Consider the following 27,676-nt stretch of genomic DNA (forward strand, 5'->3'; position numbering starts at 1 on the left):
AGAAACAGGAGACCATATGACTTTATTTACACTCAAAGCGCCCGAAATATCTGGTCCTTGGCAGAACCATCACCGCGTGCGTGTGAATAACTCTTATAAAAAGTTTCTCATTTTTTTAAAACAAAGCATTAAAATGGTGATTGTGCAGTCATTCATTTCCACATTTTCCTGTAGAGATGAACGGCAGCTTTCCCTAGCTGTTCCCATCAGTTATTGAGCCATTTCAAGTTATATCAGCCAACTTTTCTATGGGCCAAAGTGCAGCAGCGTCCTGACCTTGAAATAATTAGTTCTTCCATGAGACGAAAGTGGCTGTCCTTCATTTGACCTGAGAAGGTCTTCCTTCAACCACCATGACACTCCCCACCAAAAACAAAACATGCGTGCTAAATGAGACGTTACTTCTATTACGCGGGACTTTACTGCTACTTATGATTCGTATTGATAGACTTTTAACTGACTTGAGTCACCAGGTTCTCTTTAGGACCAGTGGTGGCTCAGTGAAGCAGGATTTATTCAATCATTTCCCCCCTGCTTTTTTTTTTTAAATAGATTTCAGATGGATATGCATGTGGGTCTTTGTCTTCTACAAACTGTATATACAGTACAGACCCCAATGCGTCAGCATGAAGCGTTTTTGACAAAGTTGATACCTCTCATTCACCCATTCTCACCCAAATATATATATAAATATAGATAGGGCTCGATAACATGTCATTTTTAATCCAATGATATTTATGACATACGTCAGCACCAAACCAACATACGTCCCTTATGTATTTTTCAGTCTACAGCTTCCACTATATCTTATACTTTGCCTATGATTTTAAATATTGAAGTCTGTTTGCTTTGTCATTCCTTTACCTTTGGGAAAGCCACATAGCATTGGAAAAGTGCAGGTCAGCAACTAACAACAAATTAGTTACCGCAGGGCCATTGAGTTCAATAGCAGAGGTGGGTTTTATACCAACAAGGGATTTTCTCATTTTAGCTACAAAATCAGCCTATTTGCAAAACATTATTATAGGGGACAAATACAATCAAAAGTCAATCTCAATCCTCGAAGATTTGAGTGTAGTACATCTCCGAGCAGCCAAAGACATCTTTACTGATAGATCCATTATGCCACAGCCAATATGGCAGCAGCGTCAAGTAGGGATACAGTGTTTGTCGATCCTTTAATGACATACTCCCGGTTTGCACCTGTAAAAACTGGGCAAATGGCACCGCTATGTGTTAGCCATGCATCCATTTCCAATCCACTTCATCCTCACAGGGGTCGCTGGGGGTGCTGGAGCCTATCCCAGCCATCTTCGGGCACTAGGCGGAGGACACCCTGAACCGGTTGCCAGCCAATCGCAGGGCACACACAGACGAACAGCAACATTCGCGCTCACACTCACACCTACGGACAATTTAGAGTGTTCAATCAGCCTGCCATGCATGTTTTTGGAATGTGGGAGGAAACCGGAGTCGTCGTCTTCTCCTTTCGGAGAAAACCCACGCAGGCCCAGGGAGAGCATGCAAGCTCCACGCAGGGAGGCCAGAGCCAGGATCGAACCCACGACCTCTGCACTGTGAGGTTGATGCGCTAACCACTGGACCACCGGGCCGCCTGCGCTATGTGTTAGTGCAGGCAAAATAAGAGGTCGTGAGTACAATTTTGGAGTTTCTGAATGATTGCAAGGGACGACTTGGAGCCAATCACAAGAAGGAGGCATGCCATATCACCTTTGACCGAATTCCTCATCTCTACAATTTAGCACCTGTTATTTGTGATCTAGTAAATCACGCCCTAAAAGCCTTACAGTGGCTGTAATGTGCAAGGTTTGATTGTGAGCGCGAATGGGTGTTCCTGTATGTGTGCCCTGCGATTGGCTGGCAACCAGTTCAGGGTGTACTTTGCCTACTGCCCAAAGACGGCTGGGATAGGCTCCAGCACCCCCCGCGACCCTAGTGAGGATCAAGCGGATTAGAAACTGGAAGCATGGATGGACGATGACGTCTTGCCTCTGTGCGTGTTGCCTTTTTCATGTTTGCTGCTCGACAAATAGAATGTAGATAATATGTCAGCATTTCTAACAGCCATTCTATAAGAAAATAAGAGGAACAGTATCATTGTTGAAATTAAGAGAATGATGCAGCAAGCTCAGATGATTTGTAAAAACAAGTTAAAACAGCAATTGATAAATACGGTAAGATAATAAAAGCCCTATTGGTACCATTTCAAGATCATCTCCTAATGTTAACATCCACCCATTTTCTATCATCGTGATTATGATATGAGATTTGATAAGGGTGAAAACTAGTGATGGAGGATTATGAAACCATTTCCTTGTCTCCCTCATTCGAACATCCACACAGATGTTGAATCGAGTTGCTTGCCCAACAAGGTCGTCGTGAAGATTTGACAATTCCTACCACAGTTGTAAAACAAAAAGTAAACATCAGATAGCAAACTGCACTTCCCCACGTAGTAAGATTTACATTGTTACCTGGGGGTGGTCAGTTTACAATTGTTGCTGAATGAAGTCAGTTCTCTTCAAGTCAAACTCTGTTCAATATGTCAGACTCGGGGAGCATGATGGACCCGAACTGTAACACACCTACAACCACAGGACAGTCAACAGATGGCGCTAGAATACATACAGCTAGCTTACTTTGTATAAATAGAATTCACATGAAAATATCCTCGCGAGTAATTTCGCATGCCAAGTTTCCATGAAAAATATTGCTTTGAAAAATACTCTTCTGGTGCGTAGTAACAGTCTTTCTAGAAGGAGACGTCAGTTCAAACGATTGATGAACATTCCCGCCTCACAAACAGCTCGGCTGCTTTTCCTGAGCTCGTCTTCAGGCAATTTAGAGGTAAGGCTCCCCGAAAGTCCTGCGACACTCCATGACGCCGGCGCTCGGAGGGCGGTCGCAGTTGCGCGTCAGCTTCACCAGGCTCGGCGACAGGCGGTCGTATGCCAGCTTGTACTCGCGATCGAAGGCATCTGTGTCAAGAGTGAACCAGCGTGAAGGTTTATTCGGACTATTTTCTTTCAGCCGGGAACTGAGGACTCACCAATATCAATGTTGTCTTTTCCCAGGGCCACCAGGGAAAGGAAGAGGAGGTCTCTGTACAAGCTCCTAAACAAGACAAAGCTAAGTATTTACCCTTTGTTTGGTGTAGACCAGGGGTACCCAAACTTTTTGGACCGAAGATCGACTTTTCCATCAACCAACTTCTTGCTATCAACCCGTTACCGCGCACGCACACGCATATACACACGCACGCCATGATGAGCAACAGCCTGACACGGAGGCATGCGACGCATTTTTGCAGCCTGTTAGCTATCGTAGCTCACACGTACCGTTTTAAAGTGCTTCCCTCGGCCCTCTAGATTCCTATTCTTTGCCCGTGCCCTCGGTGAATTGTACACGAAACAAATTCGGAATGAGAATAATGATAACGATAAAAGATATAGCGCAACAGTTCCCGATCACAAGCTGCAATTGCAGACTGCTGAGCGCTAACAACATCCGGTGATGCCACTGTAGGTTAAAGATTTACCTGCTTTATTTTATTTCTTAATACTTTTTGTGAAAATGAAACTGATAGAATAATTAGGGGGCAGTGTACATTAATACAAAAAACATATGACTAACATGCACAAAGACACACAAATGTTTCATCAATCAGAGTTGATGGGAAGGTGGATGAAATCCTGGAAGAAAAACCTGTGGGATGCTGCGCAAGACTTCAAACCGGGTACGGGAGTCATCTTGCAGTAAGACAATGACCCTAAATAGAAAGCCAGAGCTACAATACAAATTGCTGGTGACAGATGCTCGCCATCCGATCTGGCTGAGCGTGAGCTATTTTTCAAAGACAAGTTTCAGTGTCAAAGATGCTAGAGGCTCAAGCTGAACAGTTGCGTTTGCAATATCGTCACGACTTGATAAAAAGGGATAATTGGCTGAGCCCGGGAACATCGAGGTTAGTGAAGTGCAGTCGCATCGCTCGGCGTGCGCAACTGGCTTCAGTCAAAATGCACCCGTTATGACACTGACCTTTGCCTTTTGAGACCGAGGGTCTGGTCCTGTAGCTCAAGCAGATGAGCCATCGGTCGGCCGACATCGTTCCTCTGGATGCTCCTCACCACACTGTGCAGCAGCTCCTCCGTGAACGCCTTCTCCTCTTTTGGGACCGTTCGGGACACAGAGTAGCCCACATCTACAAAACCACACACAAGCCAGTCAGCATAATGCCCTTTTTCCCCTTAATGACAGATTTATGACTGACCTGTTTGTTTCGCATTACGCACTTCATTTCATGACACTTAACTACTATGCACGGCTAGCCCATGTCAGTTGAAATAAAGACAACAATGGCTCATTTGCTGATGACGGTTAAAATACTGACTTGTGTTTTAGTACAGCGGCTATGTCTTTCTTTAAATCTGAATGTGTGTGGAGGTGAACATTCACAAAACCAAGAAGCCACATTCAAATACAGTGCAGGGATGTATTTGGCCTTTCTTCGGGGTCACATATACAACGGGTAATTTCACCCTCTAAAAAAAACAGAAAAACATGGGAAGTAAAAGATGACACGGATGCGAGCACAGAGAGGACGCACGCACAAGAGAGCAACGACAACCCAAGTTATAAAGCAGAAGTCTGCGGCCAGAAGACAACACTCACTTTCTAATAATAGAGTACATTTAAGCCCTGAAAGACAGAGAGCAGACAGAGCCTGTTAGCAGGAGACGGCTGGCTTGACCAACAATACGTTCCTTAAAAAATAAAATTACTACAACAGAGCCCAGGACGCGCTCTATTTAGGACTGACAGTCATAACAGGAAATTCACATGAAAAATCAAATCATACGACTGACATTTGAAGTGGGTAATCACATGATTTGGACAATTCTGACACATCACCATAAAATGCTTGAGATTTGTGGAAACGTTTGTCATGAAATAGTCAGATATTTACATTTAAAAAGCTGAGATATAGTAGTGAGTCAAGCGTGCCCAGCCTATAAATAATACTCTGCTGAAGCACCTTTTGCATTCCCTCATTTTGGGTGGGAATCTGTCCCAAGCACATCTTGAGTGAATACTGACCACGTCTTCTTTGCAAAACCACTCTAAATGCGTCATGGTTCGACCGAGGATTTTCCAACTGGATGAGGTCTGACTGGGCGTGTTCTAAAACTTGAATTATCTCCCGATAAAGCCGTTCATTTGTGGGTTAGGACCTAGGCTACAGATTGTGTGCGCTAAGGTGAAATTCATCTTTGTATTCTGAGTCATCGTGGATGCCTGACTGTTTCATGCCAAAACTGACATCAGCCCAGTTGCTTGTTATTGACTGGAGTAAAGCGATCCTTGACTTTATTAATGATGTTCCTCCGTTGATGTCCAGTGGTGGCCTTGCTGCAAAGCTCCAAGCTCTGACTGAGACCCATTATTTTCAAAGCTGAATTTTCTATTTGGACCAAACCAATGGCTGGTGGAACTGTGGATTACAATGTAGAGTACATCATGCCCTTTCTACCATCCATCCATTTTCCGATCCACTTTATCCTCACAAGGGTTGCGGGAGGTGCTGAAGCCTATGCCAGCTGTCTTCGGGTGGTTGCCAGCCAATCGCAGGGCACACAGAGACGAACAACCATCCGCACTCACACTCACACCTAGGGACAATTTGGCATGCCCAGTCAACCTGCCATGCATGTTTTTGGAATGTGGGAGGAAACCGGAGCACCCGGAGAAAACCCACGCAGGCACGGGGAGAACATGCAAGCTCCACAAAGGAAGGCCAGAGCCAGGATCGAACCACGACCTCTGCACTGTGAGGTCGACGTGCTAACCACTGGGCCACCTGCCCTTTCTTAGACTTTGAAATGTGTTCCACAGAATTTTCACAATTACTTTTCCCGAACAAAACACTTTCAGGTGATTTTTAAAAAAATAATATATATATATATTTTTTTTTTACGCCGCATCTTAATGAATATAAAATGTCGGCCGAAGTCCAAACGTCCTGACCAACAAAGAAATATGACTCACTGTACGTGTTCCAGAGAATGTAAAAAGGCTGAACGGGGTCCTGCTGCAGCTTCAAGTTGTCCCACAGTATCTGGATCAACACATGTTTGCTGTCCTCTAACATCCACTGACGAGGGATCTGCAGAAAACAGAGAACTTAAGTTTCTTTTCTTGGCTATGCTGTACACATTTCTTACCTGGGATTCCCTATTGCAGTGTTCGGAGGTGAGAATGAGTCCCGGCAGGTTGCTGGGTAGGTCCAGCCGTCTGAAGTACCACACAAGGTTCCAGAAGATGATAGGATGGTGGTCCACCATGTCAGCCTCTGTAATTACTGGGTCGCCCTCATTCTCCAGAAGGCTCTCCAGCTCCTTCCACAGCACCAGCGGGCTCAGGTACGGAACGGTCACTGGCTCAGGGTTGTGGAGACGCCAGTCCATACTCAGTGGGTCCTGGACAAAAATGATAGTGGAAAGATTTTTGATGGACCCACAAATAATATTAGCAACAGTGACGTAAAGCCAACCACATTAGCCTTACAAGTTTCAAAAATGTTTGTCAAGGTCACAGAAATTGGACAAATGAAGCTCCTTTTTTTGATGAGCAGCAGTCCTCGTCTAAGCGCAGGTCAGCCTAACAATAACGGAAGCCAGGCATATACAGAAAAAAACCCACGCAAGTATGGGAGAACATGCGATCTCCACAGAGGTACACCGATACAATTCGCACGACAGGTTAGCTCTGTCTTCGAAATGTAGAATACATGCTCACTTTAGGTCTCCAACATTTAAATAATTGCTTATACCGGTATTTATAAGATTATTGAAGTACAACATTATCTGTGGCATGTACTTTTGGGGATTTTTAATGATCGCGTATTATTTGAAATTATTCACAATTTCTCATCTTGTTAAAATGCAATGTTGTTAACCAAATTTATTTAGATTTGACTCGAGATTATTTAACATTATGACCCAAAATTGTTTTTCATTCAGCGTGAAAATGTTAGGGTCAAAAATAATAATTTTGACAATACTGTACTCTGGTATCAGTAGTGTGGCACATACAGTGGTTTCATTCAAGCGGCTGGGTAAACTGCCAGAGAATGGCACAAAATGGTTGCACTGGGATGTTTCCTCAGCTGGACCAAAGGCACTGACGCTACGGGCCATGGCCAATCCAGAAGAAAAAGCCCACTCTGAGGGGATCTTGACACCGTGAGATCTCATTGATCGAGGTCTGTGGAGAAATAACCTTCTTCCAGTCAAAACTGCACCATAGCCAAAGACACTCGGTAAAAGAATATCATGACATTTTTGTACCTCGATCTCACTGAACGGTCTTGGATAGAAATACCGGGGGACGGTGGCGAGATGGCAGTGTTGGGACAAGGGGTGGACAAGGTGGATGTCCCTGTGCCAAAGCCCGTGGAGGCAGAATATGAAGAGCTCATTGCCTCGTCGACAGATGCGCTTCCCTTTAAGAACATCCTGAGAACAAAAGAAGGGATCGAGTCACATTGACAATCATCATCATTGACCATGCTATGATAGTGGACTTGTACACTGTGCATCTGGATGCCATGACTTAAACTATATTTTATTACCTGCCGGGTCCTCTCGTGTCTCTAATCTCCACGTTAAGAAAAGGTAGGAAAGGGTTTCCGCAGAAGGGACAGATGGTGTTTAGATTGGAGTCATCGGCTGTCCAACCAGCCATGATTTCCTCATCGTAGACCAAACAGTCACATGTCTTACACCGTGAACAACTTGATATCAACAGCTGGGGGGGACAAATTGAAAATACTTTGAGCAAAAAGAAATAAATATTCGATATTTCGACAGTATATGCACACGCACGCATGCACGCACACATACAGGGTGTCTGTAAAATCTGGACACACAGGATAATGAGATCTTTTTCATTTAATTCAACTGTTAATTAATCATCATATTAAAGATGTTCCATGAATAAAAAGTTGAAGGTACGCATAAAGTTTGAAGTTGTCTTTCATGTGTTCTACCTATGCGCCAAGGCCTTACGGACACCTTATTTATATTTTATATATATAGATTTTCATGACTCAAAAATGTCCATCTACTTGATAATGCAAACAAAGTCGATAGAAAAATTCAAGTCTGCTCAGCCAAGTGTTACGATGAAGGGACAATATTTCATACAAACTCAAAGTACCGGTCATAACTTTGTCATTAGGTTTATTACAAACAAATTGTGCCGATTGTGTTCACCTCCATTGCATAGTTATTGAAGATGCTGGTGTTGCTTGTGTAGTGTGAGGAGCCCACGTCTGACTTGTCTGACAAAGGGAAGCCAGGTGGTGAGAGGTCGCCTGTAAGATTATGAAAGATGGGAAGAGTACGTGGCAAGATGACGCATATGACAGATTGATGTTAAGACAATAAAGTGCACCGATACATTAATGGCGATTTTCAAGCAAACCTGAGCGATTGTTCTCAGCATTTAAGCATTAGAGCGAAAGTGGGCAGTCATGTTCATGTATTAATTAAAATGTAAGGATTTACTGTACCAGAAAGCAGAGTTGTTGGTCTTCTGTGGCTTGTTGATGCAGTGGGACAGTTTAGTCTGCTGTGGAAAGGGCTTGCTCTAGGACTTCTTCGAGGTCCCTTTGGGCCAAGAGGCCCATTCTTTTGTGGGGAAACCATATCGCTCTTTGACTCCCTTTTGTGCTCCTCATCTTGATCGTAGAAGGAATCTGGATCCCCAACGTCGAGCTCAGACCCACTGAGACGGTGAGGGTCCTGCATGAGCAGAGATTGGAACATTATTATTGATACAACAGCAAGCTCAGACAGTGCTCACACGTACGATAAAGTCACACCACAAAAACACTGAATGACGTAAGAATTGAATTACATTTTTGGCACAGAAACTATAGCAATTCAGTACAGTACACATGATGAACTTTAACACTATTCAAGATGAAATTGCATAACACATGCATGCACCGCAGTTATAGTCAAGTTGAAGCCCTCCCTGCATTATGTCTGTTCAAACAGCAGACATACTTGCCCACTAGTGTGCTTCATGCGAGTGTTAAACTTAGTGATGTCTAGACATGTTCCTATTGTCCCAAATTATGATGGTGCGAATTTAATGTTACACAAAAAGAGCATTTCATGAAGATCCATGCAATTTACTCACATTGGTTATTAGTTCAAAATAGTTATGATGTTAGGAGACATTGTTTTCTTGATGATGTACTGTGTTTGTCTTTCACTAAAATTAGAATGTTAAAATCGCTGCTGACAGTTACAGCTTGACTTTTTTTTGTCAAAGCCATGGCTCGCTCTTATTTTGTGTTCATAATACTTGTGTGCAGGCCTTCAAGAAGGACACATTTTTCTAGGTTTACCTTGGTCGATGTGGTGTACGTAGACAGACGCGAGTACCAACGGCTGGCCTTCTCTGCCACACCTTTCCCAGCAGAGAACATACTGGTTTTGAAAACATCCAGTGTTGGTGTCAGCAGTGTGTCAAGAACAAAGGAGGAGGAGGATGGTGAGGGAGTTGCGACTTGCATCCTGCTTGTCTTCTCTCTATAGGACCTTGGGCGCGGGCTAGGGCAAGGACTAGGGGTGGTGCTAGCGCTGCGACGGGGCGGTGACGACCACAGACGTTGATGCGATCTGAGCTGGGGGGGCGAGGGAGGGTGGAAGGTGCGAGACCGTGGCACCGCTGTGGTCCGAAAGGGGGAGCTATGGGGTAAGCTAGCTCTTCGAGTAACAGAATGTGAAGAAGAGTGGAAGATGAGGCGGCTCGCCGGGTCCTGCAGATCCACACTTGGTGTACGACTGCTCAGCGGGCTTCCCATGTGCTTCATGTACAGCTCGATCTCCCTTGCCAGATGCCTGTTGGCGGTGGGTGTGCTGTCATCCTCTGGGCGCGGATGCTCCTTTTGCTGCTCTGACTGTGACGCTGCAGCTAGCAGGGATAGAGGGTCATAGCCCGTCGCGATGCCTGTGCGATTCGCAGTTCCACTCGATGCCACATCGCTCATGCCACAGAAGCTGGGGCTGCATTCAACATCCTTCTCATGAGATCTGCAGGTTTTTTGACAAGTCATTCCAACTCCTGTGGTAGTTTTATCCAAATCCAAGTCCTCCAAATCAAAAATTGCTTCGATATTATGTGTGTCCTCATCACTGGAGTCGTTCTCCTCTTCATCTTGACAAGTTCTTGTGACAGCAGTCTCCTCTAAGCCACTCAATTCCAATGACGGAGGCCTCTTGCTCTTACCAAGTTTGGTATTAGAGAGAATTTTTGCATCAGCGCCAAGATGTCCTGCTATTTTAACTGGGTCTGTTTCACCCTGCCTCATACCCAGACCAAGGACGGTGGTGGTCTCTACTTTGTCACCACTCATGTAACGGCCCCTCACACCCTGCCAGTCAAAAGCCGAGCCACCGCCAACAACCTCTTCCAGAGTGCTCTTGTGTCTCCTGAGCAAGCTATTTGACTGGATCTCACCGATCTCTTCCAGGGAAGAAGTGAAGAGTAGACCTGCAACATGGCCTAAAAAAGGAAGCGGGAGAGAAGCCTTCATTTTACAGTGAGTTTCATTCCACTCATTTGGAAGGCGTCTATCTACTAATCTGATCCGCTATATTGGATCGGCCAGTATTTTGCCTTTTATGCACATTTTGTGACTTCTCAGTTCTTAATTCGCTGATCCGACTGAATTAAGACATTGCAGTTGCAATGTTTTTCACATACACATTTATCTGTGGCGGGATGCCACAAATGAATTTTGATCACCACTGATACTTTTTGGTGCTTCAATATGTTACAGCTGTACAGTATTAACCTTTTTGCGACGCGAGATGCCGCTCTGCTCCTCTGATAATCCATACCACTGCTTCATTTTCTAGTGCGATACTGAAAACACAGTACCTCCAATGACTAAAGTAGAAAAAGTCTCATTATCAGTTGGTCAATCAATCTTAGTGGGATCAGAGGAATCAAAAAGTTGATTTATTTTATTTATTTTTTGCATTATGTTTTGAAACCAGTGGCAATGTTGGTAAATATGCAGTTCTGCTCATTTGTTAACAAATAAATGTTTAATATTCAAATCAGCATGGCAAAAATTGCTAAACATTGGTAAAAAATGCTTGAGAATACGTCCGTTGATGCACAGTAAAGAGTACCGCACACAAGTGTATACAGTTAAACAAAACAAATAATTTATAGACATATCCCATCTTGCGATCGGAATGGTAATTGGTTTATTTAAACCTGCTAATTAACAAACAAAAAAACAAGGCTCGCTTTCTAATTTCTGATTTTGTGCACAAATGGAAAAAAACAGGCGGTGTGAATCTGTGTATCAGTCGTTCATTCATTTTTCAAAAGATTTTTTTTTTAAACCAAACAAACTTAAGATGAAATGAATTCTCACTATTACTAAAGTAAAGTGAAAACATGGAAAACATTATTTTTCCAACTTCTGATTTTGTGCACAAATGGAAAAAACAAACAAACAAGGCAAACAGTCTCTTCAGAATGCCCCGACCCCTTTTCATCAATAAATCCTCAACGCACCCTCCCAGCAATTAAGATTGATTTTTCATTTAGGTCCTGCTTTTGAAATCTGCTACAATTATTTCAGAGCCTAAGTTAGACTACCAATATTTATCACCAAAGATTTTTTTATATTTAGGTTTGTCTTCAACTAAAAAGTGAGAAAGCATTTGAGAAAAGTCTCCTTTTTCCTGAGCTACATAAAATCCTTGAAATGTTTCAGGATTAGGATCTATCAAGTCAATCATCTCAACCCTTTTATTGTAATTGGTAAGAACAGCTCACTTCAACTCACTCCTAACTCAAATGAAGACAAGCGGAATGGAAATACATGTTACAGAAATGATATTATCAGTCACTTTTACCTGTGCGTGAGGAGGTCTTAGCTCTACATTTCGAATTGTCATATTGACAACTTCTTACAATGCCGCAGGAATGCAAGGAAGAATTGATCTCCACGTCCAGCTGAGGAAGACAGTCTTTACTTCCCTTGGTGCTCTCTGTTTCTGACACTACAAATATAAAAAGCACAATTTAAAATCTTGTGATAGAATAGATGGCCAAGTTATTTTACCCCAATTTAACAAAATATCAATAGGTATGACATCAAATAGATTACTGACAAGAACTGCAGTCGCTCTCTTTCTTATCCTTGTCAGGAATGGAATCCTGTGCACAGCTGTCTCCTCTGCGAACCTCCTCTTTGGACAGCGAATTGTATCCCAAATCTGATTGATCTCCTAAATGGAGACAAAATGGCACAATTAAATGAGGAAATAGGGGGAAAGTTGAGAGGGACAAGACACGCACCAAGGTACCTGATGGCAAACCAAACAATCACAGAGCTCACAGTAGAGTACAAAATGCCTCAGTTTACAGTTTGCTACGATTCTATAGTACAAATAAATTAAGCAAATCAACGGTGGAGACCAATTACTTATTTCATACTAACTAACAAAGAATCAATTTGCAGCGGTTATTTTTTGCAGCAGCATTCCAAATTGTCCCTAGGCATGAGTGTGAGCGTGGATGTGTTTTTGTGTGTGCCTTGCGATTGGCTGGCAACCGGTTCAGGGTGTCCACCGCCTACTGCCCAAAGACGGCTAGGATAGCCTCCAGTACTCCAGTGGATGGATGGATGGATGGATGGATGGATATTTTTGAAGCTCCTCCTCCTAACATCCGTTCATTGTAATCTCTAAATAAATTAAGAAACTGTATAAACCCGTCATCCCTTCTTCTGACTCTGCTGTGAACCATCTTAGCCTTTCGGAGCAAGCCTCCCCCGCACATTTTTAAAAAAAAATCTTGATAAGTATTTGCAATAATCAACGATAAAGTCAGTTCGTGGGTGACCATGCCAAGAATAGCAGAGGGACAAACACAAGTGCGCCCCAAGAAAATGACTGACTGGAAGTTAAGAAGGTCAGAGATCTGAGAAGAAAATGCCAGAAAAATACTGTAGCAATGAAAGGGCTGAAAGAAAACACAAACAGTTTATGGGTCAGTTAAGGTGAGGAGAGATGGTCAGAAGGAAAGAGACTTTTACCTGGATTGAGGGTGGGTTTTCTGTGCTCAGAGCCCCCCCTGCATGAGTGGGCCCAGGTGCCCACATGGCTGACTGCATGCAAGAAGCAACACAGGCAGGGCCAAAGTGAGGGGCAGCGTTAGAGACAGAGCAGAGCAGAAACCACAGCCACAAAACCATGAAGAGACATGAAATGATATGAAGGAATAAAACCAGTCAAAGTGGAGTGAAATGAAGAAGTGGCCAGTGGTGGAGTTGGAGCGGACAAATGAGGGAGGAAGGGTGTTTAAAAAAAAAAAACTGTCAAAAAATGTGTCGTTCAGCAAAAGACTGAGCCATGCCGTTGAATGTCTACCTGTGCTAGATCTATCATCACTGGGATCTACTTTGATGGTGTCAGCGGTGTAAGGGCCCTGCTCGTTCAGGTTTGTGTCAGCAGCGCTATCCAGGCTGCCGTGACTAACAGCATCCATGTCGCTGCCATCTAAAGAACAAACAAACAAACAAAAAAACAAAAGTACCACTGCACATTTTAATTTCAATTGGCATTCAAACAGCATTTGAGGATTCTCACTAAACCACATTTCAGAATACGTTTGAGAATTTCCTCTCAGCGAATTTACCCGACAGCGGGCTCTGCGGAGGAGGGGCATGTTTCCGTAGTGACCGTTTGAACTGAGCAACACCCAGAACAACATTCCGCAGCTTCATCCATAGGAAGTAACCTCCTCTCGTGCTGGTTGGCCATGTGCTTTCCAACACCGCCTGTCAAAAAAGAGGATAGAGAAGATTTTCACCTCAAAATGGACATATGAGAGGGTGACCGCCTACAAGTACCTAGGTGTTCTTCTGAACAACAAACTGGACTGGTCTACAAACACGGACACCCTGATTAGGAAAGGACAGTTTCCTACTCAGGAAACTGAGGTCTTTTGGGGTTCAGGGGTCGCTCCTTAAGACTTTCTATGACTCGGTGGTGGCCTCGGCCATCCATTATGGCGTTGTCTGCTGGTCGGGCAGCATCTCGGCCCGGGACAGAAAGAGACTGGAGCGACTGGTCAGGAAGGCCAGTTCTGTCCTGGGCTGCTCCCTTGACACTCTGGAGGAGGTGGGCAACAGAAGGATGCTAACTAAGCTAAAAGCTATGATGGACAGTCCCTCCCACGCCCTCCAGCCCGCCCTGACAGCACTTGGTAGCTCCTTCAGCCAGAGACTGTTACACCCGCGCTGCAAGAAGGAGAGATACCGACGCTCGTTCCTACCGACTGCTGTCAGGCTGCTGAATAAAAAGAACAACAATAATAATGTGTGAAAAACAATTGTAAATAGCACTGCGATTTATCCATTTTGTATTTATATTGCACTTAATTGAACGGTGTTTGTTTGTTTTTTTCTTCTTTCTACCCACATTCTTGCTGCTGGAGGCTGTAAATTTCCCCAGTGTGGGACAAATAAAGGATATCTTATCTTAAAATGGGGCACGATACAAAGCAGGCTGATATCAGCTGATCACCTTTAACCCAGTCTTTGTTTGTTGCAGTTTCTTTCAGGGGTGTCAGGGGTAATAATACAGAGACGAAAATGTTAACGACAACGCTACAACTAATAAAGAAAGTTAAGGTTTACTCCACATTCTGTTGTCTTCGAGTTTTACGATTACCTAAATGACAAGTAACTATGCTGAAAAATGACATAACATAATAATTATATATGACTAATTTATCATTCTCAGGGATATATGCGAGTACCTTGTTGTAGTAGCCATATGTGATTGCATTGGGGTGGACTCCTGCTTTCTTCATCTCAAAGAGGACCCTGACAGCAAGGACAGGCTGACCGTATTGTCCACAAAGCTGCATCAGCACTCTGTAACACACCTGTATAAAGATGAATAAAATTGTTACAACAAATTTAATCTTGTCTGTTTGAATGGCTGTTTGAAAGTGCTCTCTAAATACTGTTGACTTGACTTGACTTGAAAAGTTGATTGAACAGCCAAGGGCTGAATGACATGACATTAGGACATTCTTATAATTCATCACCTCATCAGGTGGCTGCAGCTTCTTAGACTGCATCTTACGGAGGACGTCGTAGGCGGTACGAAGTGCTCGCACCTTCGAATGGCAAACCTTCACATATGCAGGCAAGCAGATAAACCAGAGGCCATAACAATGGCGTAGGAGGCACATGGACCACAGCTTTGGGATGGACGAGTATTTTTTGGCTATTTTCTGGGCTGATTTAATCTCCTGTGGGCAAAAAGGAATGCATGGTGAAAAGAAGCTATGTAGTTAAAATTATGGATTGGGAAGACTGCCAGTCATACTTTTTACACGCACGCTATTTGAGTAAAATTTTTATGGCATTCGTTCAGAAAGCAGTTAGCATTACTATGAACATATAGTGTAATAATGTGTAAGCAATACATCTTTTTTTTAATCTAGTTAGTGTTTTCACAAAAACTGCAGCTGAAACAAAATGCTTTACAGAACAGTTATCATAAAAAAATGAAATACAATCTAATAATAAAATGAATCATGATGATTTTGGGGAACACATTCTCAAACATCTTTCTGACTCTCACATTAACCATTTTATGTAGTAATGAATTTTAAACAACAAACAAAAAAAACCCCCATCCGCTATTGATTTAGGCACATGATTCATTTTATATTATTTGTTGGTTGTATTTTATTTCTTTGTTTTTTATTCTGAACATGCAAATGATATAATCACATTACATGAACAAGCAATAAAAAAAAAAAGAATATTTGCACAAAACGTCCAGTCAAAGCAACATAGAAACAAAATAGAACAGCAATTTTGCAAGTTCACTTACATGTCCAAAAAGGGGTGAGAATAAATGCAATTTATTTAATCCCACGTACAACCTCTTTCTCCTTCAATATTAATATATTATTTATCTACTTCACCATTTAATATTCCTTTTTTGTGTCTGCATATAATCACACACAACCACACCCACACCCACTAGAAGCCCGAAATTATTCATACTCCAGACCCCACAATGATTGTACAAACATATTGAATACTTATCCCCAAGATTCACAAACTGTCTTCTGTCAGTCTAATAACTCCTCATTCAGTCCAGTACCCTTCCCCTGACACCATAATCGCTCCAGTTTCTTAAGGAACATATTGTGGTGTATTGTATCAAATTCAGTTTTTTTTTGTTTATATCTATGAATATTCCAATAGTGTATCATTTTTGTTCCAATGAAGCAGTAATTTTCTCTACTGACGCTACTGTAGAGTATTAATGCCAATATTGTTGATTTGATTCGCCGAGTACCATTTGTGTCTGTGCAAGTAGTTATCCAGACTGTAATTGAACAGCTTTTCGAATGTTTTATAAAATTGTAGTAGTAATAAGACATGTCGATAGCATCTGAGAAGGTGCTTGCTGCCAGAGTTATAAAATGACCTAAGCTATGTTGATTTTAGTAGCAGGCTGCTACTGTGACATTCACCTGCTTGCTGCGCCGAAACATGGGTGCGGGGCTGGTGGGACAGCTGTGCCTGGCATTGAGGCGAGAAGCTGGGGTCTGAAGTCCTTCCACTGGGTCAAACAGGTCAAGACTTAAAACTGGGAAGCCATCATACCTAATGAAGAACATGCATACAGACATTATGAGACAAATCATTTTTCACACATTACTTGAGACTGTTTCTCTATTGTAACTCGGCTTCTTGACAATATATTGTTTTAGCACTGGAAAGCCCTGTTTACTTCTCTTTTATATGATACCCAATTTGTAATGAACTTTTTTATTTTTAGTTCCTTCAATTTTGTTCTACCTGTAGCATAGTGTATGCTCTTCGCTTTCATGCAGAGGAGGCAAGTCTGGAGGTGTGATGAAGACCGTGTGCTCACTGCGGTAAGATTCATCAGTCTCTATCAGCCTGGTTTCCTCTGGCCTGTCACCATCTACCTGCAGAGAAGAAACGAACATGATGGTACAAGGACATCATTTCACTTCCAGTACATCTTTTAGGTTGAAACCCCAGATGAAATGATCCGGTTGGACGTATGACGTTGACAGGTGCCAATATCACGTCACACAGATTTAACAACTGCTGCTTACTCAATTTGAGGCCCTTGATAATCTTTTTGAAAAAACACTTTGAAATCTGTGAAGACCCAGTTAATTCCCTCCCAGCATTGTATTTTATAGTTTAAAATATTTCTTATTCATTTAAAAAAGTTTAAAAACATTAAGAAGTTGGCAAGTAGCCAAAAAGGAAGAGAAATACCCCCAACAACAAAAATACTATACCTTGGCCCCCTTTTCAGCACTCCGGTCAGCGCTGTACAGCTGCTCACAAAGAGAGGCAGACAGAATAGAAAAAAAACGGGTGAATGAAAAGTGGATTAAAATTGAAGACAGTAGTAACAGCAGACCGAATTAATAACAGTTGATACAACATGAAAGGTTTGCTGAAGATAAAGTCAGACTGAGATGTTAGCCTATGTAAACAGTGTCATTTGGCAGAATTCAAATTAAGTTTAAGCTTTTGCGCTCTCATTTTGAATGAAGTGATTCTGCTCCTTTATCGTTCCATATTCACACGTGCATCCATTCAACCCTCACCATCGCCAGTGATGTATAATCATCAACAGCACTGTCATAAACAATTGGCTTCATCTCTTAATGGTACAGTACATATTTTAGTTTTATTTACTTTATTATAGTTTTTGCATTTTTGATATTATAGAGTTTGCTGTGTGAAAAAAAAACAAAAACAAAAAAACCCACACACACTTTCTGCCCTGAAAAAGCAGGCCAGAGACCAAAGACGGAAGGTGTAATCGAATAATGTGGCAATCATTTTTTTGTGCATGAACACACACTCTCTTGGTGCATCGCTAATCCTGGAAAACCAACGGCAAAGTTGTCGTTCTCATTGGATCATCAGGTAAGTTTATCAGCTCTCATACTATTCATCGATTGAACAGTCCAAAATATTCAACACCAAACCTGTAACATTTCATGTTTGGCAATTTTCAACATGAGTAAGCCACGCTACGAATCTAACAGCCATAGCTAATTGTATAAAACAATGCAGGTCTCGTGCATGTTCGTGAGGAGCATTGCATTGGTCAGAGACGCAAAGGAAGGGGAGGGTGGAGTCCAGTGATACTAGCACCTTCAACATCATATACTACATGTTTAAGCACTATACAAGTCAGTTTTATTACTGTGCTGTTCTGATCTAAAATGTTTCTCTCTGGGGATCATTGTGGGATCTCATTCTTATTAATGAAGATGCTCACTTTTTCCACACAGTCATCAAAGAAGGCCAGACTGGCATCTTTGTCGCTAACAAAGGAGCACTCCTCAATAAAACGGATGAACATCTGGGTTTTGGTCATCAGTGAATAGAACTTTTGGTGGGAGCGGTCACGGCTCTTCAAGAACCCTGGAGACAAAGATGATAATGTTTTGTTAGAAGTGCCACACATCGCTCATACGCTCATAGTACGGCTCAACCACAAAAATCACGTTTTGTCACATTTAACATTGGCAACAGCTATTCTTAAAAGAATAAAGTATGATATCATGTCATTGCCCCAAATGAATTCAGCTGCAATGTTCTCATCGTGAAGGGCCAAACAGAAGACATCAGCAGCTGACACGGGAACTTGACAAATCTTTCGATTTCAAAACAACGAACAATTTAGCACATTGTGGGGTTTTTTTAAGCAGAGGCCTTAATGATAACTGACAAATTGGATGGATTCAACTACTCATCCGTCCATTCTCGAAAGCACTTGTCCTCATTCGGGGCACCGCACCAGTGGACTAGACCTGATCCCAGCTGACGTTGGGTGAGAGACAGGATACAGCCTAAACTGGTCACAAGTCGTATGGTTCATATGGATAAACAACCATTCACCCTCACTTGGCTGGATAGGGTGTATTTTTTTCATTTGTGATGCATTTATCATGCTACTAGAGTAATATGATGTACAGTATGAACAAAGCACATAACAGAGTTACATGCTGTAAATTGCATTTTTGTATGCAGTAGTATCAATAGTTTCTATTATGGGACAGTGGTGGGAATTTAAGAGGTGGTTGAAGTCTGGTGATTCAATTGAAAGCCCAGGTACCAAATGCACCGCTGGCCACTGCCAGGTAGTTATAACTGGGAGGCAACTCACACTAAAATGACGAAGAGATCCCCAACCGCTCATTAAATTTCCAGAAATCAGTCAAACACTAATATAAAAAGGTTTTGTCTTCTGGTGCATTATCCTAGCCATCATTCGTCTGATACTGATACAACAGGGCTTCTCTTGTAGAGAAAAAGCAGATACGCTGTGAACTTGATGTAGATGTAAGTGTGTGCACTAGTAGGCTGGTGAGTAAAAATATCTCAATTGGTCCCTACAAGTTGCTGTGCTCCAACTAAAATATCTCCCCTACCTTGCAAGTCAAAAAGTGAGCTGGCATCTGTGGCTTTCTCAGATGGTGCCTGGGTGATGGGACGCAGGAAGGAACGGTATCCCTTTAAAATGGCTGCCATAAAGCGCAGAAAGGTTTCCTGGATCTCGAGCTCCACAGTATGGAGACTTTTCCCACGGCTTAACTCTGTTAAATCACTCATACTGAGCTCCAGCAGGCTATCAGACCGGTGCTGACCTGAGGACGGAGAAGTCAAGAAATAAACAAACAAATAAATAAATAACACAATAAATCACAGCTGGAACTAGAGCTATAAAATTAAGATACAATAACCTCATGCGCTCCACTGTGTCTGCTACAAAAGCACTGTCGGGGGACAGGTTTCAATGTGTACTGTGTCAGTCGGTACTCACCCTCAACTAGTTGTTGGTAGAGATTGTTCAGCACATTCATTAGGTTTTTACAGGCTTTCTTGGGCAAGCTCTTCCATGTGAGGGTACGCTTATCTTCATTACTAGAAAATAAGACACTGTTTCGTTGTAGTGGGGCTCAGATCATATTGCAACAAGTCCTGCGCCGCAAAAAAAACCCACCAAAGAGTGCCGCCTAGGCTATACCACTCAGAACTAATGATTTGTACACATGTAACCATTGTGGAAATAGTGGGGTATTGTACACGATGTACTCTTCATCAACAACTCAAATATTGCATAAAATACACAAAAAGATCAATTCGTATGTGAAGGCAGATAATCAGAATGAACAGAAAGAAATGGATAAAAAGTTCACCTTTCAAAGAGGCTGCATCCATTTAAATTGAACTGTATACAAATGTTGGGAGAATTAAATTGAGGAGGGTGCACTCACTGGAATATGGTGTTTGTGTCCAGGTCCACACAGCTCACATCTGGTGGCGGGTCATAAAGTTCAAAATAACGAGAGTCCACTCCTACGATGAATGGGCATGGGGCACTCAACACATCTGCCAGTGCCAGGGGGCAAAGGGGAATATATGGGCAAGGCCAGTGGAAGGGGAAGATCATCTGAGGAGAATGAATATTTCAAACCAACAGTAGTGCATTTACTTCAATTTCTGGTTTACTTTGCATCTACAGTCATTTATTTTGGTTATTGATGATGAGTGCATCGTTTTTGGGAATATGAGCACATACTAGGTTAGATCCATCTGAAAAAAGAAATCGATCGCATGATTGCAAAGATGTATTGAAAGATACAATTGGAAATGACACAAAGACAAGTCACTACATCTGAATTTAGCAACTTACAGACACCAAAGCTTCGGTTACACTGGTCAGCACTGCCGGTCGTAATGAGTGTACCAGAATCTTTTGTTCAGTGACAGCAAACACCAGCAAGGTGACGGCATTCTCTGGACCCAAGTTCTGGAGTAACGTGGAAAATCGTCCGCCACTAACAGAAAAGACGAATGCCCAAAAGAATAATCAGATTTATGGGCCTTGGAAAACAATCTATTCTTTCATCATTAAGAGAATGACTATGTTCACAAAATAAATGGGACTATGAAACCTACAATACAGGAACTCCTGAAACTCTTACCTGAGTGGTAATGGAGAAGATACGGGCTGGCTCAACATCAGACTGTCATGAGGGGAAAGCTGTGGAAATGATCAAATCAATAATTAAGTATGCAAAGATAAAAAAAAAAAAAGATTGGTACCATACCCATACTTTGTCTTTAGACGTTTTAGATAAGATCTCAAATGTCATCCTTTTATAGCACTACAATGAGGGTTAATCTACTCTTAAAATCAATGTTTACCTGCACGAGGATGCGAGGCCTCTGAGAAGACGGGAAAGGAATTTTGTGCATGAAATGAGAGATGTGCCTGTGAAAAAAAAATATGAGTGAAAAAAAGAGATCTCGTATACATAAAAAGACCCAAACAACATCTGAAATGTCAAATACAAGGGTATTACTATTACTGTCCTTCATTTAGATGATGAGCTTGGTCTTAGCGTAAGAGACCTTCCTAACCATGCCTGCAACCTAAATTCTCGCAGGATTTGTGAGTTCACACAAACCCGAGAATCCATCATGTCCCAAGCCCGTTGATTTGCTCCAAGCAATCACAATGCAACAGTGCGTTTGGGGTCGGGCTATGCGGTTGTGATGAAAACCTTTCTCGGCTTGAATCAAAAGTCAACATTATGTTAGTTATGACGCTCATTATCCGCATATTTACATGGCAAAACCACTATCTATCACTCAATACCATGATTAAACCTGGGTCAATTATCGAGAGAACAGAACTCAGCTCATCAAAACAAGGTGCATGCCGGTGACCGTATTGCTCAGGCAAATGTGGGAGATGTAGATTAAAAAAAGTCAAAGACACAGTATGGAGAACTCACTTTTCAATTGGCAGGGCATGAGGGCCAGAGATGGAATAGCGATACAGAAAGGTGAGGAACTTGCGAAAGGCATCGAAGAAGGGCCAGTGAGAAAGCAGGCAGATACATTTGTTGGTGTAGACAGAGCAGGTGCAAGACGTGGTCTTGTTGGTGACATCAGTTGGGCTGTTGCAAGGGGAGGCTTTGGGTGCGTCTGTGTTAAGTAGACACAGCTGGGAGCTCTGTTGATCAGTGAGACACTCCTGTGGGTAGGGCTCATAGAATTGTATGGCTGCACCGTATACCTGAACACAAAAAGATGCGTGTTGATTAATAGCCCACCATCTAATAGCCACAGGATAATGTTACCCCTCCATCAATACATCAATCCGATGATGCAATGTTTACATATGCCGTTAGCATCGTCGCGAGGTTTACCAAGCTGCTGGGGCTGGGACCCTAAAGAGAAGAATGTGCAACTATTTTGTTGCTTTCTGCACTATAAAATAACGTCATTGATCCTGACTTGCGCAAAACAATTTGAAATCCCCCCGCCCCCGTCCCGTGTCGAGGGGAAGAGAAAAAAAAAGCAGCAGGATTACTGACTGCGACACAGCGAAATAATGGGAGACGAGTCATCATTTCAAGTCTGTTTGTGTAAATTATCCTGGCTCTGACACTTTGAGGGCATTACGTTTTTCTGTAAAGTGTGTGAAAAAGAAGGGTATTCAAAGGCTTTCACGAGAGGGAAGGTGGCCAGCATTGCTGAGGGATGATTTTCCAAAACTACATTGTCTCAACCATGTCCATTTGCGCCTATGGGTAGCGTATGTAAAAAGACAGCAACAAAGCAAACGTGAGGCCATGGCTAACTACATTGAAGTGTAGCTAGGAGATTTTTTTTAATTCTGTTTAGCCACATTGACTATGAAGTTTCATGACCCAGTGCCATCGCCTCAAGTTATTGAATTTTTGTGACATGACCCCTCCGGCCATGGCTAACTACATTGAAGTGTAGCTAGATTTTTTTTAATTCTGTTTAGCCACATTGACTATGAAGTTTCATGACCCAGTGCCATCGCCTCAAGTTATTGAATTTTTGTGACATGACCCCTCCCCCTCCCTCTTATTTTTTTGCTGTTTGTATGTAGACCTTTTCCCCAAAAGGTAATTATTTTTGCTTTTTGTGCACAAAAACTTTCCTGCACCTGGGTCCTTGGTCATACCGCAACACTAAAAAGCCAAATGAAGTAAGCAGACCACTCTTTTACTGAAAATCAATGTAGGGGTCAAACAAGCAGAGGTTAGTGGAGGTGGTGATTACATTTGCCCCAAAAACCGCCGTGGTTCCCAGAAGTATGAGACAGTTTTGGACAGATCAAAGCCCAAAAGACCTTATCAACAAACCAACTAGGTTGTTTGCGAATGACGACAGGCCTAAGGACAAGTGAGTATTTCTATGCGCTGTGTGTTATTATGAGGAGGTTGACTATATATTACTCAAAATGTGACTGAGGAATATGTCTGTCCATCCATCCATCCATCCATGTTCTGATCCGCTCTTATCCTCACAAGGGTCGCGGGGGGTGCTGGAGCCTATCCCAGCTGTCTTCGGGTAGTAGGCGGGGGACACCCTGAACCGATTGCCAGCCAATTGCAGGGCACACAGAGACGAACAACCATCCGCGCTCACTCACACACCTAGGGAAAATTGAGAGTGTTCAATCAGCCTGCCATGCATGTTTTTGGAATGTGGGAGGAAACCAGAGTACCCGGGGAAAACCCAAGCAGGCACGGAAAGAACTTCCAAGCTCCATCCTACCTTTTCTCCAGAGGCCCCAGTTAGGACAAATGTAGAGAAAACAGGCAGCGAGTATTTGGTGTTAACGGGCCAACACTCAATTGTGGCCCCCATGGGAAGGCAGAAGAGAGGAACAGATTCTGGCAGTGGGAATGACTCATAGTCCTCCTCTGGATATCTGCTGAATAATCCTATATGAGAGGGGAAAAAAAGTATAACTTCACTGAGCCAAAAGAAATATCCTTAGCCAAGGTTACCAGTGCTCACATTGATGATTAGTCCAATAATTTTATTTGCATTTACAGGATTTATAGGACACTGATTGAAAAACTGCTGTCAATGAGCTAAATATACATTTCACGAAAATATACAGTACATCTGACATGTGAAAAGAAAAATGACAACTCTTATGTGGCAAAGATATACAAAAAAATGCTGAATCATGTCAACTCTGTGCATAATGGTATTTTATCAGTGCCATTTCCACCTAGAGATAGGTATAAATAAACACACGGGGTACAAGTGTGACCTTTACTCAGTTTAAGTTATTCATGTGGACTAAATGTTGAGCAATTCAACTATGTCAACTGAAAATTAGAATACAGTTGTTCTGGGCTCAGGTAACGACCAATCATGGCTGTGCCACGATTGGCCTAGATTTTTCATTTCTATAAAACCGGTCCTCCAAAATACGTCTCAACATGAAAATGGTTGCTAAACAGTGCGGGGACCGCTGCCTTGGCTCATGGTGACCTAACGGGGCAACCACTCAAAAGTCAAACCTTGGTATATAAAAGACTGATCTAACAAATCTGGTCAGGGTAGGCATTTATGCTATGCATATTGCTCCAATTATTTCAATTATTCAGCTCACAAAGACTTTCATTGTCAGCAGAAGTGTCTATGCCCAACGCCAAATTTTACCTGCTTTGTATGCTATTGAGTTGGTTTTGGTCACAGACTTCTTATAACATAGGTAGACAGAGGAACCCCACTGAAACAAGAACACAAGAGCATAGCATATTATTTCATGTCAAACACCAGAATATGTAAGCACCAAACATCCCTTCAATTGAATCTTACCATACTGCTGTTCAGATTCTTCTCCACCTTGCAGAAGGTGTGGGGAGGTGTCTCTCCTTTGCTTGGAATAATGATACAGATGTCGGTGACAGCCAGAGCAGCGTGCGGTTGGCTCTCAGGTGCCCTCCGGTAGGTGACATAGATGCGCTGGGATGAGTTTCCACTGATGTTGGCTGGGCGACCAGAGGGGGTTGTCTGGATAAGGTGGCAGCCCTGCTTTAGTCGCTCTTTCCACTCATAGAGGACACTGTGTGAGCAAAACCAATGCAGTAATCACTCACACAAAACGAATGAATATGGTCATTTATGTGATTACTTAACAGATGAGGATTACAATATCATTGTGTGGAATAGGTAGACCTCTACACTTATAAACAACGGATAGCCGAAACCGTGGAGTTACCAGAAGCAGAATGCTGTTAAATTGCAAATCACTCCCTTGCATGCAGGTGTTTGCTTTCGTTCGGTGTTTTGATGATGCAACATCAACTTAGTTCCAGTCAAACATACTTGGGAAGGAAAACACTGATGGGAGGAGGGGGGGTGGGGCACATGATTTATTAATTCAGTACCAGCCAATTCTAGACCAAGTCTGAAAAGACGTTTAAAAACGTCTTTGGGAGTGAATGAGTTAAGTACTTTTAACCTCTACAAACTTTACATTTAAAAGCAGTTTGCAGTCTTTGATAATTAATAATTAATTAACAATCAATAATTATAAAGTATTCATTAATTATAAACTTGTCAAGATTTGCCAATCAGAGACTGCAGAGACAGAAGAGGTGACAGAATGCTATGTCAATCAGTTTTCCGTGCATGCCTCGCACACGCATTCTCAGTCTGTCACACTGACAGACCTCATAAGCGTATTTTTGCACCCTGGCTAGCAAAAAAGTTACAAAGAAGGGAATGGACAGCCCTTTAGACAAATAAACGGTAAATACTTTATATTCCAAGTCGTTCTCACCAGGTCATCGGGTAAGTTGATCACGTCTCTTCTATTTTTAATTGACTGTACATTCCACAAAATACAACACTAAAACTGAATCGTTTCATGTGTGTTTACTTTCCAACATGAGATAAGCCATGCAACCAATGTAGCTCCGTTGGCTAATGTCGGCTTGTATACAGTGTACATAGAGCTGCATGTCACGTGCTAGGTTCATGAAGCACGCAGCTTTGGTCAGCGACGTGAGGCGGTGGGGGAGGGGTGAAGTGATGCTTCATCAAATCTTGTTAGCGGCTGGATAAATGTATGCTCAACCTTAAGTTATTTAACCCATCACAGTGACCATAACAAGCATAATTCAAAGTAAATCAATGTATGCTATTTAATATAAAAAAAAGAATGGTGACCTTTGACTCATTTTGGCCATCTGGGGTCAAGTTATTTTCATAATTGACCTCAGATGTCATTGTGACAAAAAATATGCCAAGAACTTTTTAAAAAATTGCAACTTAGAAATGTCACAAATCAGCAATAATGTATACATTTGCCCACACAGAGAGCGGTCCAGTTTTCATTAGTCCTACTCATGTCTGCAAATGTGTAGCCCCTCATAACTATCGGCACACAAAGGCTGCTGACAGTCTCAACAGAGCCTCTTTGTCAGTGCCTGATAAGCACCCAACTCTGTTGTCTGAGACTCCAGCAATAGTCCGCTATTCTTTGTCACAATTTGCCAGTTACTGGAGAACAGGAAAATGAACTGAATTACTCTTTTTCAAAACATGTTGGTAAGGACGACACCTGTACATGTACTTCTTTACACTTTTTCTACCCACATCCTAAGAACAGCTGCAAGGCAGGCAGAAAGTAACCGTTATCAGCGCTGCTATGATGAATAACAAATTGCATTGTTCAATGTAGATAACAAAATATGGACCTGTTTTAACTAAGATTTACACATGTTGGTAAGTAAAACGCTACAAACAGATACACTGTTACGTTCATGCAGCGTTGCAAATCACATCTGAAATTCATAATTTCAACTGAGTTTCATATTTCATTATCTTTGACAGACAGAAAAACCTGGCCTCTTACCCTAATTCAATGAGTGGTGGCTTGTCGCAACCTCGCCTGTAGCATAGGAAAATCTGGGGTGCCATGAGTCCTCCATTATTGAGATCGGCAGAATGTCCATTTGGTGTAGTCTCAATGCATGTAAACCCTGGTGGCACCTCATCACCCATCGAGCGGATGACCACAGCCACATCAGTGATGGGGGACTTGGGCTTGGCAGTTTTATGGCAGGCATCGTCAAAGTGGATTTCCTGGTCCAACGGCTTGGATGAGTCTGTCAATCCTGCCACGACAAAATAGTCGGCTACACGAGGGCCTTTGTCCTCCATCATTTCCCATTACCACCGGGTGCCTGAAAGGTATATGACAGCCATATTAAATGCATGATTGGAAACAGGGAAAAAAAACATTAAGATCGACATAAACTCAAACAATTTCAAAAACAGTGATTTTCCTGTGTGTTGTGGCTTTTTGTCTACACACAAGTAGTGGCATAAAAACTCTTGATAAATTACAAAATTATTGTACATAAATATAAAAATGCTTGAGACTGATTTAAAGTTTCTCCAAACATACTGTATCTAACAGATGCTTGGGCAAAGTGATAATGGTGTGTCGCTGGCCACTTTCAAGAGCCGCAAATGTGGCCACGCTGCCTTTTTTCACCTCCATTCAGATTGGATGCCATAGATAAGGGCTTGATTTAAAAAAAAAAATTATACTGTACCAAAAATCTGTACAGCATAGTATGTTTGAGAAATTTCCCATACCTGAGACATTGTTATTGTTACATGACACTAGCTTAACATTTGTGTCCCACGACAGCCAAA

At 42.3% G+C, this 27,676-nt stretch overlaps 1 protein-coding gene across 5 annotated transcripts in view; it reads right to left on the reverse strand.

Moving 5' to 3' along the window:
- Positions 1-5: 5 nt before the first annotated feature.
- Positions 6-27,676, reverse strand: part of LOC147207255 (C-myc promoter-binding protein-like) — a 42,627-nt gene continuing 14,956 nt past the window's right edge. Inside the window, exons 2-36 of one of the 5 annotated variants that reach the window (XR_015100388.1) lie at positions 26,868-27,198; positions 24,824-25,070; positions 24,665-24,734; positions 23,762-23,931; positions 21,961-22,244; positions 21,368-21,434; positions 21,145-21,203; positions 20,853-20,997; positions 20,434-20,609; positions 19,980-20,080; positions 19,588-19,803; positions 18,432-18,577; positions 17,434-17,472; positions 16,955-17,088; positions 16,627-16,759; positions 15,178-15,384; positions 14,884-15,012; positions 13,759-13,900; positions 13,491-13,619; positions 13,157-13,228; positions 12,231-12,347; positions 11,973-12,119; positions 9,440-10,599; positions 8,594-8,825; positions 8,295-8,395; positions 7,652-7,827; positions 7,368-7,535; positions 7,113-7,284; positions 6,243-6,497; positions 6,067-6,184; positions 4,693-4,719; positions 4,060-4,222; positions 3,071-3,135; positions 2,496-2,999; positions 6-2,417 (exon numbers count right to left, since the gene is read on the reverse strand). Coding sequence is in view for 4 of the 5 variants with exons in the window: in XM_086106329.1 (XP_085962455.1) it covers positions 2,863-2,999; positions 3,071-3,135; positions 4,060-4,222; positions 4,693-4,719; positions 6,067-6,184; positions 6,243-6,497; positions 7,113-7,284; positions 7,368-7,535; positions 7,652-7,827; positions 8,295-8,395; positions 8,594-8,825; positions 9,440-10,599; positions 11,973-12,119; positions 12,231-12,347; positions 13,157-13,228; positions 13,491-13,619; positions 13,759-13,900; positions 14,884-15,012; positions 15,178-15,384; positions 16,627-16,759; positions 16,955-17,088; positions 17,434-17,472; positions 18,432-18,577; positions 19,588-19,803; positions 19,980-20,080; positions 20,434-20,609; positions 20,853-20,997; positions 21,145-21,203; positions 21,368-21,434; positions 21,961-22,244; positions 23,762-23,931; positions 24,665-24,734; positions 24,824-25,070; positions 26,868-27,178 (6,015 nt within the window). In the remaining variant the exon portion in view is untranslated. Of the gene's footprint in view, positions 3,000-3,070; positions 3,136-4,059; positions 4,223-4,692; positions 4,720-6,066; positions 6,185-6,242; positions 6,498-7,112; positions 7,285-7,367; positions 7,536-7,651; positions 7,828-8,294; positions 8,396-8,593; positions 8,826-9,439; positions 10,600-11,972; positions 12,120-12,230; positions 12,348-13,156; positions 13,229-13,490; positions 13,620-13,758; positions 13,901-14,883; positions 15,013-15,177; positions 15,385-16,626; positions 16,760-16,954; positions 17,089-17,433; positions 17,473-18,431; positions 18,578-19,587; positions 19,804-19,979; positions 20,081-20,433; positions 20,610-20,852; positions 20,998-21,144; positions 21,204-21,367; positions 21,435-21,960; positions 22,245-23,761; positions 23,932-24,664; positions 24,735-24,823; positions 25,071-26,867; positions 27,199-27,676 lie in introns of all 5 variants that reach the window. The other 4 variants (XM_086106329.1, XM_086106331.1, XM_086106330.1 and 1 more) reach the window with 4 other exon arrangements.

Source organism: Hippocampus guttulatus, chromosome 3 (assembly GCF_054856545.1).
Source record: "Hippocampus guttulatus isolate MCC_2025c chromosome 3, RoL_Hgut_1.0, whole genome shotgun sequence".
NCBI classification, from domain to species: domain Eukaryota; kingdom Metazoa; phylum Chordata; class Actinopteri; order Syngnathiformes; family Syngnathidae; genus Hippocampus; species Hippocampus guttulatus.